This window comes from Talpa occidentalis, unplaced genomic scaffold, assembly GCF_014898055.3.
Source record: "Talpa occidentalis isolate TD23 unplaced genomic scaffold, MPIMG_talOcc4v2.1 talOcc4.10, whole genome shotgun sequence".
Taxonomy (NCBI): Eukaryota; Metazoa; Chordata; class Mammalia; order Eulipotyphla; family Talpidae; genus Talpa; species Talpa occidentalis.
The window spans coordinates 60,492,423-60,508,807 of NW_023600993.1; the positions used below are offsets into that span (position 1 = coordinate 60,492,423).

At 40.5% G+C, this 16,385-nt stretch overlaps 1 protein-coding gene across 2 annotated transcripts in view; it reads left to right on the forward strand.

Moving 5' to 3' along the window:
- Window positions 1-16,385, forward strand: part of VWC2 (von Willebrand factor C domain containing 2) — a 137,143-nt gene that overhangs the window by 13,434 nt on the left and 107,324 nt on the right. For both annotated transcript variants that reach the window (XM_037493310.2, XM_054695809.1), the window contains exon 2: window positions 14,035-14,164. In XM_037493310.2, coding sequence (XP_037349207.2) covers window positions 14,035-14,164 — 130 coding nt within the window. The remainder of the gene's footprint in view (window positions 1-14,034; window positions 14,165-16,385) is intronic.

Consider the following 16,385-nt stretch of genomic DNA (forward strand, 5'->3'; position numbering starts at 1 on the left):
TCTTTGTGTCTTCTTCTATTTCCTTTAACAGTGTTTTGAAGTTTACCTTTTATAGGTCTTTCATTTCCTTCCATTATTTTTATTGGGTCCTTTGTATACTTTTTGTTGAGTCATATGCATTTTTTTAGAATCCTGCATATTAGCCCATTATCAGATGTGTGATGTGCAAATATTTTTGTCCATTCAATAGGATGTCTTTTCATTTAACGATAGCTTCTTTTTCTGTACAGAAACATTTTTAGCTTTTTTTTTTTCCATTTCGGTTTACTTGCTCTTAGATTTGAGTCCCCAAAGATATCCTTGAGTCAATCCTGGAATGTTTCTTCTATGTTTTCTTCTATGTTTTTTATGGTTTCCAGTCTTATATACAATTCTATAATCCATTTTGAGTAAATTTTTTTTTATGTATAGTGTGATGGAATGGTCCAGTTTCATTTTTGTGCATATAGCTACCTAGTTTTTCCCAAGACCATTTGTTGAAGAGACTTCCCTTTCTGTACTGTATACTCTTGACTCCTTTATCATGGATTAACTGTCCATATAAAAGTGGGTATATTTTTGAATTCTCAAGTCTTCCTTTTACTTTATTTTTATTCCATAACCATACTGTTTTCATTACTATAGCCTTGTAGCATAGTTTGAAATCTGGGTGTATGATGTCTCCATTCCTTTTCCTTTTTTTTTTTTTTCCTTTCAAGATTGCTTTGGCTATTTGGGGTCCTTTGTGTTTAGATATAAACTTTAATAATATTTGCATTATATTTTTAATAATTCCATTGAAATGTTAATAGGTATTGATTGGGATCTATCTATTGCTTTGAGTAAGGTGGACAATCAACAGTTTTAACTCTGTCAACCCATGAACATGGAGTCTTTCCATTCCCGTATGTGTCCTACTTCTTTTAAAATGTCTTATAGTTTTCTTTGAATATGTCTTTCATTTCCATTGTTAGGTTTATTCTAAGATACTTAATACATTTTGATGCTACTGTAAATGAGATTGTTTTCTTTCTTTCTTTCTCTTATACTTCCATATTTGCATATAAGAATGCAACAGACTTTTGTTTATTGATTTTGCAGCCTGCCATGTTACATATATTAAATAGTGAAAGGGCACTCCTTTCTAAATCAAAGAAAATCCATAAGAAATTGGATAAGTAAATAAATTGATCGAACCAGGAAACTAAATATTAAATGGGAGAGGCAAGTATATATCAGTAATCACCTTGAATGTAAACAGGCTGAACTCACCAGTCAAAAGTCACAGAGCAGATGATGGATCAGAAAACTAAACCCAACTTTCTTTTGTCTCCACAAGACCCATCTGATCTCTAAAGATAAACATAGACTCAATATAAATGGTTGGAAAACAATCCTCCAAAGAAATAGGACCCAAGAAAAGACAAGGACACTGTGCTATTATCAGATAAAATAAACTTCCAGCTGTAAAAGTTAACAAGAGACATGATTGGACATCCTAGAATATTCAGGAGAAAAATACATCAACCAGATGCCTCCATTGCTAGTACATTTACTGGGGTCTAGCCTGTGTATAACACCCTGCTACTCCGTGGGATTTTCTCTCTGTATAGAGTGTTCCTCCGTACAACCTTTGACCCCCCTCACCCAAGGACCCTGGCTGAGCTGACAGTCTTATGACTGGCATCCCCTATTCCATACCATGATCCACAGGTTCCTCTTTACACCTACCAGTCATTAATTTAACATGAATGTCCTCAGTGTCAACCCCGTTGTAGTCTGCACTGGTCTCCACTATCTAAAGGACAATCAATGCCACTCTTGTCTACAGTTTTCTTCTGGTTCAGTGTTCCAGGAGCAATAATGAATGGGGACTAAGCTACCCACCTACCATTGCCTCTGCCTGAGCCTGTCACACCTGTGCCTCTTGGCAGGGCCTGCTCCCTTGTTTGCCAGGGCCTACTGGGTCTTGACTGCTTCCATTTCCCACCTTGGGGCTCACTGGGGTCTGCCAAGGCCTAGATTTCATGTTTCTCTATAACTGAGTAGTACTGTATTGTATATGTGTACCATATTTACTGTATTGTGTATGTGTACCATATTTCAATCCAGTCATCTGTCATTGGGCTCCCACTGAATTATTGAGTGGGAAAGTTTATCCTTAAACAAACAGGAAATGTCATTAAATTCATCATTTAAATGCTCTTGAAAATGTTATAAATGGGTTCCAGCTCAACTTCAGCTTAAATCATGAAATAAGTGAGCATTTTCAAAGGCCCTTCCAGCTGTTCAGGCTGCCTGTCATAGATGCCACCAGACTGTAACAAGCCATCACTGATTTCTTCTGACTTTCCTGTGGTGAAGATCAGAACATTTCATAACAATACACCACCTTCCTTGACCCTGGTTAGCTTCATCTCATTAAGCAGCTCTGAAATAGATAGTAATAGCAGTGTACCAAGCAGATTGACCTTTGTGCATTGTTGTATATTTATTTTCCTTATAGGTTAATATTTTACACTAATTTATATTTCCTTACCCACTTTAAAAATAATTTTTAATTTTTATTTTACTTGTGCTTTTTGGAAAGTTCTCTCTCCCTGTGCATATCTACATATCTATATATAGACATATTGATATAGATGTAGACATATGTATCTGTATATTTAGGCTCAAGACTAAAAAAAAAAAAAACTACAAAAATTTATTTAAGGGAAACTTAAAACAAAGAGAGCTACCAAAACCAAATCCGTTTCCAGCAAGCCCTGAATCATATTTATTAATTCCCATTAAGAATTAATCACTGTCCTGCATCATTAACAGTTATGATCTGAGGCACGGGTCATCAGCCTATGGCCAGGTTGTCTCTGTAGGACTTCCTTCCCCAAGGCCACAGCACAGAGAATCTGCAGGTAGTCAGGACACTCTTTCCTCTTCTTGGGTGGAGCAGGGCAGCACCTTTCCTGCACCTTTCCTGAGTACCTTTCCTTGTACCCACTATTAGTTTAGCAGATCACATACATGCTGAAATTTCAGGGTGGGTCGGCTGAAAAGGAAACATTTCTGGCAGCAAGTTCACTTCCTTTCGCTGGGCCTGGGCAGAGCAGGGGACAAGGTGTCCTGAGGGATAAATTGTGCTCAGGTCACCTCCTACTGGTAGCAATGCTCACCTCTGAACTCCCTGTTCCCCCCAGGAAGTCAAGAAAATAAGCTTTTCTTGCTCCTGGTTGGCAGCCATGGTTGACTGACACAATTCACGGGGACCATGAATTGTGCGAGAACCACAGGGACCATGTGTGCTGAGTACAGAGATGAACCCCTTTCTTGTGCAGGATCTCTGCAATCTCTCCTCTACCTGAGCTTAAATCCCATGGAAAAGGACTTTTTAAATGGCAGAAACTATGCGTGGCCCCTTGCAATTCCATTATACTATTTAGGAGGTACAGCTTCAAGAAGTGGAGCAAGGTCAATGACAGTGGACTCTGGTCCTGGCTGGAGTCCAGAACATCCTTGTAATTGGCAGCAGACTGCATGTGGAAGGGATCCTCAATGAAACAGTCAAACTCAAGCACAGCTAATTCCAAATGGGTGTTCCCTGACCGCTTATTTTTGGGGAACATGAGCTTTTGATCCACACCAATTTTAGACAAAGGAAACTGACACACTGCCTTGGTCATCCTCATTACTCCTTGCCTCAGATGAGACTTTCTATTGCCCTTTCAAATGAAGATTTCCAAACTGTGTGTGTGTGTGTGTGTGTGTGTGTCTATGATAGGAAGAAGTATGTGTAGCATCTTTCTCAGATTGCCACAATCCCCAAACCTTCCTATTGCTTCACCTATTTCACTACCCTATTTTCTTAGCTGGAAATTTCTGAATTTTTGACTAGAGAGAACCAAATCCCACGTCATACCCTCACAGCCATCTTTTAAAAGTCTGCTCTTTATATGACATTTAATTTGTTATTTTATATTAGGTGAAAACCAAACTCTGTTTCTTTTCTCATGGATACTTTAATCTTTTACTCTAATTATAAAACAAAAAAGGTTTAACTTCCCATTTTTTGAAAAAGAGAAGGCTGTCTTTGACAAAATTTTCAGAACTTCTTTCCCCCAATCTGTCTCAAGTAAGTGAATCTGCCTCAAGTTTGTGGTTATGCTCAGTTGGCATCATGACCCTGCTATTAATGAATTAATGTAGAAATGTATGAGAAAATGATCCACTAAAGTAACCACAATCACCTGCCCTTCCAAGTAAGAGAAAAGGTCCCTTACTGACCTATATCCAGGCCCATGGGGCAGCCTTCAGTCTGGCTGTGGCCCTGCCAGCTCCCACTCTGCACTGTGTCTGCAAAAAGTCATAGAGTGGAGGTGGGGAACTGGGTCCCTGTGGACCCCCGTCTGCATCTTCCGTTGTAGAAATGGGGGTACAGGTGGTATTTTAGTCATTTGAGTTTATCATAACAAAATGCTTGGAGGCTCACAAAGCAGAAATTTATTATCTTACATTTCTGAAGCTGGGCGTCAAGATGGAGGTACCGGCATGATTGTGTTCTACTGAAGACCCTCTTCCTAGCTGGCAGACAGTCATCTTCTTGGTGTGTCTTCATGTGGCAGAGAGAAAGCAGGGAGTGACCCCCAGTTTCTTCCTCTTCATATAGACACTGGTGTCATTTTGAGACCCATTCTCTTGACTGGAGTTAACTTCAGTCTCCTCCAAGGACACCCGCCACAACACCATCAAACTGGGTATTAAGGCTTCAGTCATCCATCTTCTGGAAATGCTCTGACTGTGGAGCCTGTCAGGTGTACTTCCAGAATGTTCCTCAAGACTGACTCTTCAGCTCAGAATAAGAATTTTTGTCATTCTCATTTTCACTATTCAGTTGTTTACTACCAAATGAAATAAACCCTAAAAATGCTAGCAGAAATTTCCCCCCTTTTATGCAACTTGAATGATCTAAGGAAATTATTTACAAGATGATTTGAAAGATATTATTAGATAGAGGATCTTGCCTGAAGCTAAACCATAAAGAAGGCAAAATTACTCTTTGGTGCCTGAAAAGGAAGCTGTGTCATGTGGGGCTGCTGGTCTAGACATGAGAGTGGGTCTCAAAATGCACCAGTGTCTTTATATGAAGAGGAAGAAACTGGGGGTCACTCCCTCCTTTCTGTTGGTCTGATGGACTGTTAACCTGCTGTGTATTAGGTGGGCTGTTTTCTTCCCAACTCAAAGCTGATAGTTTTTCTGGGAACAATTCTTAATTAAGTTCCTTTGCATGTAAATCCTTCCTCTAAAGGCAACTGTAAAGGCAAAGAACATTAAAAAAAAAAAAATCTCTCTTCTGGTGGGACAGGAAGTGGAGGCTTCCTGTTGCTACCTGGGGTTGTGTTGGAGGCACGAGCAAATCATTTAATTTTAGAGCTGCTGTCCCATGGGGTATCTGTGCGCTGTGCAGACCCTGTCCAAAGGAAGTCAGCTGACACTTGTTGCCTGCAAGTGCCCCCAGGTGTGCTTGCTCACCTGCTGCTTACAGTCTGAACACAGAGCTACCTTGCACTACTCTGACAATACAATTTACTTTTTAAACATTTATTTATTTATGCATACGAGAGCTGAGATATAGGTCAGAGATGGCAGGGGTGAGAGTATTCACCAGAGACAGAGTGGAAAGCAAAACAGGTGGGTTAACTGAAATACACTGCTGAGGGGATCAGCAAGCAAGACAGGAGAGGTCTGCTGTGCCATGTGGGTCAGCTCCCTGGCCGGCTAGGGATCGAACTCGTGCTGCAGTGACTGCTGATAGCTTCATAGTGCTGAGACTTAAACCCTTGCACCACCAGGGAGGCCCCAATGACAGTACAATTTAAGGTTAGGAATCTGACACAGGATTGGGGATAGATGTAGTAGGAGGTAGCTGCCATACCAAGAAATATGACCTGCATAAAATTGTCCAGACTTTTTGCAGGAAGTCAGGGAATCTGGGGAAAGTAGAGTGGGTCCTCCTGGCTGAGGACATGTTCATGAAGCTTACACATGGAAGGCCTGATGGTCAGACCAGAGGCTGAGTCCAAACCGCTGCCCTGGCTTATTTTATAGATTTTGCCAATTCACTAACTTGTGGGTATATTTTCACACCATCAAACAGCTGAGTTGAAAGGATTCACTGTTGAGTCTATCTCCAAAATAACACAGCTCCAGGTTTTCAGAAGCTAATGAGACCTAGTGGTTTAAACAGCAGGAACTTTGTGATTTCTCTCACACTTGCTAGCAATTGTGACCACATAACACTTTTAGAAAGACAGACTCAGCAACTGTAAAGGACAGTTTCGCCATCTGGTGACAAAACTGTGACAGTGACTTTGGGAGGTTGCTTGTCATGCAGAGGAGAGACTGCTTTTAGTAAAGGATGTGTTTAGTTCCTACCTTTGGCCAGTTGTTTCTTAATTTGAAGTTAGAATAATTAGATAACAAAGTCAAAATGTGTAAAACAAAACTCAGTTACACAAACACTGAGACAACATCCTTTAGTTTTAGAACAATCTTTTAGATATCTAACACCCCACATCTGCTGATGACTGACAGCATTTGCTCCTTTCAGTTTAAAGTTTCCATGTCTCTGAGGTATCTCAGTCCCTCAGGAACTTTGGAGTAATTACTTAACATTTCAGAATTTTCTCTGTCTGAAATGACTCCCCACTTCCTGTATCCCCTCATGATGCCTCTGTCCAGTGCTGGGAAGGATTCATGCAGCCTCAGTCTGAGGAAGGCATTTGTCCTGTGATTTCCACTTTTGCTTTGTCCCCCTGTCAGATTTGGCCCACTCTGTCGAGATACAGCAAGTCCCCATGGGCTTGAGGACATTTTTCTAGTTCCCAGGGCTGGACTATGACCTTCTTGGCAGCCCATGGTGTTTGGGTCTTTGGTTTGTCATCTGCCCTGTTTCCTCGCTGTCGGGATCACTGGTCCTGAGGCCTCTGGGCCAGGTAATCCCAATATCAATATACTAATCCCAGGAAGCAACTGCAGTACCTTGAGCCCCCCCACCCTCACACACACAACTCCATGGCCATCCCTTGCTTCACCTCGCCTTGCCCTCCCCACCTTACTTAAACTTTTTCTGGTTTGACATCGTCCCTGCTATTCCAATAAAAGCAACAACTTTACCTTTAAAATTCATAATATGCACACAGCTCAGTTACCATCTGCTATTTTGTTAGTTTTTCTTCCACATATTTATGTCTCAACTGTCTAACAAGCATTGGGATGAGTGACTTGTACATTCCTTTGTATGTCTTCTTGAGAATACAGGCATCTATCAGTTGGTAAATCTATGGGATTGGTTCATGGTAAGTGGAACAGTTGTTAATGGGACCCAGGAAAACTGTTGCTGGCATCCCATCCTAGGACCAACTTGTGTATTACCCCCAAACTGCAATACAGGTGTGTTTATATTTTATAGCTTCTATTTTGGATTTGAAAAGAAGTCTATTGATTGAGTAAATAAAAGTATGAATTCTCAGCTATTCAATATAAATTTAATTAGTTAGAGAAAATAGTGACAGAGTAAAATGAGAACACATATAATAACAGTGTGGAATGCTATCTGTTCCTGGTCTAGGATCAGGACTTGATTACTTGATATCATAAAGCTCTTTTTTTTTTGGTCTCAGGCTGTGCATTTAGTTACTCAGTCTCCACACACTCTGTTTAATCATTTTCCAGGCACTCTGTTGGATCCCTCCTGTAAGTTCATTGCTTTAGTGATTTTTATCATTAGAGTGTCTATGTCTTCTATTCCACCTTTGGATTAATGTGTAATCTAAATCTTCATCTTTCTCAATGGAAAGATTTGTCTTTATTCCCTTTTTCTTAGGTATGAATGTATAATTCTTACGTATCAAGGATTCAGCTATCCTTAAGCAAAGCTATATTTGGGTTTTATGTTTTTTCATAAAATGCTGTATAAATTAATTTTAGCTCCTGTGCTTTTCAACCAGTTTTTCTTTACCCCATCTATATCTAAATACTTATCCTCTTCAGCATTTTGCTCTGGACAGCTCACTGTAATAACCCCAAACATAACCAAAACATGGCCTTGAACCTTGATTTGCAGTGAAACTAGTGGGCCACTTACCGTCAGCCTGGAATCCAGGCTATTAGTGATAGAGGTTCTGCGGTCTAGGCCAGGTGCCTGATCGATTTCAAGGGGTTCTGAACTTAAGAAGTTTCAAAGGAAGGGAAAGATTTGAAGACAGGAGGAAAGAGGGAAGTCTATTTTTTTTTTGTTTTTTTTGTTTTTGTGTGTGTATGTGTGTGTGTGTGTATGTTCCTCTTTGTTTTTGTATGTGTCACTACAGAGTCCAAAAGCTGGGGTTTGGGAAAGCAAATGGAACATTTCAGCAGATGTAAGAAATAGAGAAATAGAAAGGAGAGTTTATTGGATGTTGAATAATTTGAATTGAGAAAAATCTATGTGGGAGTATATTAGCTCATGCTTCTCTTTCTTCTCTCTGTTTAAGTTTGTCGCATCTATGGAAGTATTACAGTGACTTGGGAAATGTCCTGGGATTCTTGTGCCTCCATTTGGGTGTTCTTGAAACTTCTGCTTTTAGTCTGGTTGCTTCTTAGACATCAGGAGCCAGTGTATTGGGAAGCAGGGGTTTCATGACGCCCAGTCCAGTAGTCATTGTGAAAACCCAAATAGGAAGACAATCAGTATAGAAGGAGGCTATGCCCATAAGTGGGTTTCTTCCTGCCACTGTGGACGGAGATTTGGGGCTTAGAAAGTGGGATTCCAATTCAACCTGCTTTCTACAATGAATCTTCTCCTGATCATAATGATTTTGTAATCACATTTATGATGTTAAAGACAAAACTGGTCCCAGATGATAACTAATTGCACTTGCATTCATTACTGTCAAATATATGTGATAAAATATAAAGCTGCAACGTACTATGCTATAGAAGTGTCACTCTCAACCTCTCTCCCACTCAGCTCATATAGACCTTTGAGCAGCAGCCATTTTGTGTAGGTCTCAGTTTACCTTTAAGAATTACTCACATATAAATTATATTACCTTTTATGCTTGTTTCAAAACAGATTCAGTATTTGTTTTATAATCTTTACTGCTTATGTTCAAATAATGCAGAATGTGTGTGTGTATAATTACTGAACATCATAGGCTCTAACTAATGAGGAATGTATTCCACTTTAATTACCTTCTAAGGTAGTATCATTCTTTCGTGTCTGCTATGCACATTGTGTTCATAGTTGCTTCATTGAAAACATGCCCAGATATGTCTGTTCATCATTACTCTGCTTCAGGTCTGAGAGTATGTTTCTTAAATCCTGTTTAAAGAGCTGTCATTTATAAGACAGAGCCCCTGTGGTGACTTGAGAGTGGTCTGTGCTAGGAAGAATTGTGCCCTCAGCCAAGTGCCCAGCCTCTGAGGTCAGCTCAGTGCTCTTGCCCTATTGCCTGTCTTCCTACCACTGCCTTCACTCATCCCTGTCCTTACCTCCCGGAGTAACCTGGCCATGGCATTCATCAGTCTGGAATGAATGCGTCAGTGTGACAGAGCTTGTCGTTATTCTTACTCCCAATTCTGAGAAACCATTTTGTTTTTACCCTACACAACTTTTGACTACTCTTGGTACATGGTGGTATCTTTAAATTGAACCCTATACTATGTATTTAAACTCTGTCTATACAAAATGTGGACTTCTAATTGCATGATTGCAAGAAATGCTATTTCTGTTATAAGCCATGCTATACAAAATGTAAGTTGTGGTTTGGTAGCAAGGTGCTATTGTTTTTGAAGTTAGGTTATCCTGAGTTATTTTTTTTTTAAAAAGAGTTATTTATTTATGCATACAAGAACTGGGGTGTAGGCCAGAGGTGAGAGGATGAAAGAATTCACCAGAGACATAGGTGGGGAGCAGAAAAGGCAGACTGACTGAAATACACTGCTGAGGGGAGCAGAAGGAGAGACAGAAGAGGTCACTGCACCATGTGGGTAGCTCCCTGGCCAGCCAGGGATCGAACTTGTGCTGCAGAGGCTTCAGATAACTTCACAGTGCTGTGCTTGCACCACAAAGGAGGCCCATATCCCTAGTTAAACTTACGTGAACAGAATAACTTTGAGTCATAAGAAAGAGCTATCTCATCTGACTGCAGAAGCATTTCCTAATGTTCATGTTGCTGGTAGATGGTACAGGCATGCACTGGCATACTTCCTTACCTTTTGTTCCACAAAGGAAAGAAGGCATGGGGATGGCAGGAGACCATTCGGTGCTTGAGCCGGTATGTGAAGAGCCTTGAGCTTGATGCATGCTCTGACTGGGTGGCTGGAGTCAAGCAGGAATCTGTAATCTAATCATGTCTAATCATGACCTTGGATCAGAGTCTTCCTGCACCCACTACCATGTGAGGGTTCTAGTGCTGTGTGTAGGCTGCTTAAATGATTCAGAAAAAAAATTATCACAACCCAGATGTCCAATGGACCCTAATTATTGTGACCCCAGCCGTGTGTCAAGGCCACAGCACACACTGGGATCGTGGACTGCATTATCCAGCCAGCCCCTGGCTGTTCTCTCCCATTTCAGACAGGAAGGGTCCAGCAAATTTTCACAAAGGAACTGGAGCAGAGGCCACTCTCTGGAAGTCTGGGCATACTCACTCAATTATACTGTGCTGGGGCCATTGAGCAGAGCCTTGGGTGGCAACGGTGGGTTCCTAGAGCTATCCCCCAAGATGAGGTGATACTGAGCTGATGTGGCTGCATCTTCCTTGTTGTGTTCACATAGATGCTATGGTATTTTATGGCAGTGGTTTTTAATTTTGCAACATTTCCTATACCATCTGAGTGCCTTGTGAAACACAGGCAGGGGATAAGGTGATGCTTAATGGGGGAAAGTGAACAGCTCACTGGCTTTAGCAACAAAGATTGTTCCCCAGAGGAGTATGTGGAAGCTCTGGAGCTGCATCAAAAACAAATAGGAGTTTACCAAATGATGATTTTTTTTTCCAGACACACAGAATGTGTGAGACATAGAAAAGCAGATGCATGGTGAATGCAGAAAGCTGGTGTGATTGATCTTGGAGATGACATGACATTATTTGATTGGTGCTGGACTGGAGACTGAAGCTTGGTCAGTGATAAGGGTCAGCTACCCAGTAGTGGCAGAGGGACCCACAAGGTAGTCTGTGAATTAGGATTATGACCCTTAGCCCTAGGACCTGAGCTTGAGACTGGAGAGTTCTGATATGTGACTCCCATTCTGGGCAGGGGCTCTGGGACCTTGCAACTGCCAGGCACCTTGAGCAGCCTGAGGACATTTTCTCAGGGAGAACTGACAGTGGATATTGGATATATTGTCGAGGGAACTGACACAGACTTGTGGTCTGCTTTTACAGGCTGGAAATTGAGGAAATACTGAGCCTCAGATGCCAGCCTCAGTGCAAGCATAGCAGGTAATGGGAAGTTGAGTGAGGTCTAAGAGGATAAACAAATCTTAGCCACAACCTTGACTATTTAAGTGAACAAATCTCCAAATAGTTGCATAAGATTTGTAAATATTGAGTAATAGTATAACTCAATGTCAAATTTTTAATAAAGCTGAAAAACCTTTAAGAAAATTACCACCCAGATCCTGGGCATCCCTTTGAACAGTGCAGGGATGCAGTGATGTGTGAGGCCCAGCAGCAAGAAGGAGGGTGTCATGTCCAGGTCAGTGATCTGTTGCTTGCCAGGATGTGCTCCCTGTGCGACAGCTGCCCTTGAGAACCTGAAGTCTTTCTGACTTGCAACTGCACATTGCACATCTGTTGTTTTCCTGGAGCCATTTCTGGGGACAGGACAGAGGGCCATTCCAGACTTTTATCAATTTCCAAGCTAACTGGTGCTGTTAACTGCTTCCCTGCAGGACAGCCTAGGGCAAAGTGGTACCAGGCCTTGTCCCTTTCTTTAGGACAGATCCTGGATTCTTGACCCTCTTGCTCCTTTCCCCTCGAGAGGGGACAGTTCTCACCTCTTCTGGGGTCAGGCGCCTGGTGAACCATTTAATCCACAGTTTCTGGGCTTAGGGATGATCCCCAGAGCCTTCTCACTAAAGATTTCTCATTTGCAGTGAACCAAATGTCTGACAACTCAAATCTCAACTTTTAAAATTTCAAAACCTTTTCTCATCCTGCTTACTATAAGTAAATCTACCCTTGACACAGGATGCTACAAGTTGGAATGGTATTGATGGAAGAGAAAGAAATGAGGAGAGAAGCAACAAGAAGCAAGTTTCATTATGGTAGCAAGAAAACCTTATTGTGACGAAGACACTCCAGAAATGTAACTTTATATGTTGTAAAATTGATTTTAATTTCTAGGGTTGTATTGCACACCAGGAAAAATTTTTTTCCTGGGCTACTCTAAAGATTTTCAGTCTTTCCTTTGTTCATACATCTAAGTCCTGACTCCCAGCCAGGTCCACTGGGGTGCACTGCCTAAAGAAAAAGATGCCTTGAAAAAAATATGGAACTTTTGTTTCATGAAATAACCAAACCATTCATAGGAGAGTTTAGTGATCTTTTTTTTTTTTTTTTTTGCCTTTTTTAAACAAAGGAAACACCTCTGAGGATTTATTGCTTTCTTTACCTTTCAAGTAATGGTTCTATCATGGGTGTAGAGAACAAATAAATCAACTGGGGCCTCCCTGCACAGCAAACTCAGTTTGACAGTCCTTTCTCCATTGTGTTCGAAAGCACCTATTTCCATCTCATAGCTTTTTTGTCTTTTAAAGATTTATTTTTATTTATTTATGCATACAAGAACTAGGGTGTAGGCCAGAGGTGCAGGGGGTAAGAGGATTCACCAGAAGAGTGGGGAGCAGAACAGGCGGATCTACTGAAATACACTGTTGAGGGGAGCAGCGGTCAGAAGAGGTCTGCTGCGCCATGTGGGTTAGCTCCCTGGTTGGGATTGATCTCAGGCTATGGAGGTGATAGTGCTGAGCCTAACCCCTGAGCCACCAGGGAGGTCCCTCCATCTCATAGCTTTTGTATCTGGTTGCTGAGTTTGCATATGTGGTTTCCACTTTGCTTTGAGTCATTGCAGGTGAAAAAAAAAAAAAACAAACAAAAAACAAAAAACAAAAACATAATTATCCATACCATGCCTTGCATAAACCACTATCCACTATGTAGCATTCACTTGGCAGTGTATAACATTTCCAGGCATAGCTGTTGCACTTGAATGAGATAGTCCATAAAGATAGAATTCAAATCAGTGCCTATAAGTACAGAGAGGCAGATTGAAGCCCAGTGTCTAGAACTTCCTACCACTGGGTAGTGAAAGGGAATGACTATAGAAGGCTTTGGAGGAAAATGAAACCTCTACCCACTTTGGAGTCAAGAGCTTGGCTCTCATGAAAAGTCATGAGAGCCAATGGCTAATTGCCTCTGGATCTCAGTTTCCTCCTACCAAATGAGCCAATAATTGTATATATATTTTAAAGTTGAGTGAGAGTTGTAGTGAGAGTTTAATGAGTTTATATTCAGACCCAGATCCTGGCTAGTTGCTTGGCTTTGAAGAAGAATCTCAGTGTCTCCTGTCTTCACTCCTGCCACTTCTTTTCCTTTTCTGGCATCTTCTTAAATTTAAAGTTGGCATTTGACAAGCTCGTAGGCTGGCACTTGACAGGGCAATGGAAAAGAGATTCACCTGAATGATGAATGGTTGGAGAAGAATTCAATATGATTTTGTTTAAATAAACAAAAACAGTTGCTCAAAACAAAACTTTTAAACAAAGAATTAATAAAAAAAAAATAGAAGCTTTGGTTGTTGCTGAGAAGAGCTAGAGCCTTTAGTCTAACTTGTGTTTATGTCCCTAGGGAACCAATTCAACCTGGGGAGTCCTGCATCCACACTTTGAGAACCACTGGTCTAGATAATGTTTTTACCAATTCTAAAACAGATGTTTTCACAGAAGATTTTGGGGAAGAAAAACATCAACTGGAATGATAAGAATGGCAAGACCCTGACCATGGCCTTGTGTTTCAGGTGTCTCCATGTGAGAGGTGTCGCTGTGAAGCCAATGGAGAAGTACTGTGCACAGTGTCTGCCTGTCCTCAGACTGAGTGTGTGGACCCGGTGTATGAACCTGACCAGTGTTGCCCCATCTGTAAAAATGGTAGGTGACAAGTGAATTGACAATGGGATGCACCACCCTATGCCCCACCATCTCACTGCTTCCTTCATTGTAGTAGATGAAATACATTTGTATATGTGAATATATATAGGCCCACACATATGGGTGTGCCCACACATATATATAGGCCCACACATGCATGGGTGTGGCCTCTAGGCCCCAGGGTACCGTTGGGAGCTGTCTGAAGTAAGGTGTTCTCTCTTATGGTGTCAACCTCTATGAAATAGATGTTAAGAAATTCTTTGAGAAGAAATTCAATTTCCACCACTGAAGAGAGTCACTTATTTTAATTTAACTTTGTTGGTTCTTGAAAAGCAATTTCTTTCGTTCCAAGACAAATCAAACATGCTGGTTGGGCTCATTTACTTTTCATTACTAAGTGAATTAAAGTTGAAATATAATTGAAAATTTTCATAAGTAAATTAGGCAGAAGGAGAACCTCTTCTTATTTCTAGTGAAAGCCTTAATAGATCAAGAGCCCTTCCTGCTATGTGAAAAAGAAATGGCAGGATGTCCTTGATCATTATTTATAAAGAGAGAATGTTAACTTATCTTAAATAATTAAACAACTTGGTTCTTAAGGCAGCAGGCACTGTTCTAGGTATAACTCTTTAAAAGGGTATTTGACAAGACTACATTCCCAAGGAGAATGGGCTTGAGAATTATGGTTCCAGAGGCAAATTTTACAAAGTATTTTTGCATAGTTTAGAAGAGAGCTGACTCTGGAGGAAGGATCACATTGTTGCCCATCTCAGTGTCTTCCCTGGCTGGAGGGACTGGGTTTTCTCTGCATGATACAAAGAATGGTGCTTGGACTCATGGTGGAAGCAAACATTTGATCAAAAATGAAAACAAGGAATGGGCTAACTTGTGAGGTTTTCAGCTTATCAATGGTGGGGTGACTGGGCCAAACTCTGTAGTCATGTGGTGTGAGCTTTGTGAGCTGTGCATGACTGCATATTATTATTATTATTATTATTATTATTAATATTATTATATCTGAGATAATTCTGAGATTCTGCAGTCATATCAATCAAAATTGTATGGGCTGTGACACCACAGCCACATTCACCACTATAGTCAATACTCAGATTTCACCATAAATTGTAGAACTCTGGAGACAAATAAATGGAAGAGTAAACAAAATTTCTGTGTAATAAGGGTAATCTTGAAAGAAAAAAGTCACTATATTAGCTCTGAAAAGGGTAAGTGAAACATTGTAGAGATATGTTTTTTACAGTCCTCTGAATGTAAGTGAACAGTGTGGAAAGATATTACAGAGTTTACTTTAGAGTTATCCTTCTCTTATGTTTATGAATTGTGAAGTATGGGAACCATGAGACTGAGAATAGGGGGACCTTTGAGTATGGAGTAAGATCTTTAAAAATTAAGGTGATAACTCTAGCTATGAGGTGGAGGGAAATAAATCCAGTTTAGTTTACTGTTGTCAGGACTAATGGGAGGAAAAGGACATGTGTGTTTGGATAGGAGAAACAAATGGAGAGACTGCGTGTGGAGTGAGTAATTCTGGTGAGGAATGGAGCATGTGCCTGTGGTTTGTTAGGAGATTTGATGGCTGACATCTGGTTACAGGGCCCTGTGTGTGGGGGTGACAGGACAAGTGAACTGTCATTAAGTCCAATGGTATTTAGTATTTCGAGTATCTGAGTTATTGTATGTTTCCCTTGTCAATTTTGCTAAGAAACAAAGTTTTGGCATTAGATTTTCAGTGGGTCCATATTTGGAAGTTCACAAAAGATGAGAAGACATGGTTTTAATCCTTGAAACATTTTACAAAGTCCCACTCACAGAAAAGTTGAAACGCACAGTGAACCCTTCACAGTATGTGCCAATTTTTAACATTTTGCCATATTTGCTTTATCTCTGTGTCAGGATTTGACTCTCTCTCCACCCATCTCTATATATAACCCAACACTCTTTTTTTATTAGAGATAAATACTTAGAGATACCAATATTTGGGATAATATACATACAGGACAGCTTCTATTTGTACTATCACAAATATGAAAATTTCTTACTACAGTTGAAGATTTCTTTGTAGTTCTTTTGCCCATAGGGTTGTTCCATTTAGGGTATGGAGTTAAAACTTTTAGAAAATATATGAATTAAGTCTTTATCATTGACGGATGTGTTAGAATTATATGTAGATTTAAAATCATGTATTTCTGTTCCTATTTAGTTT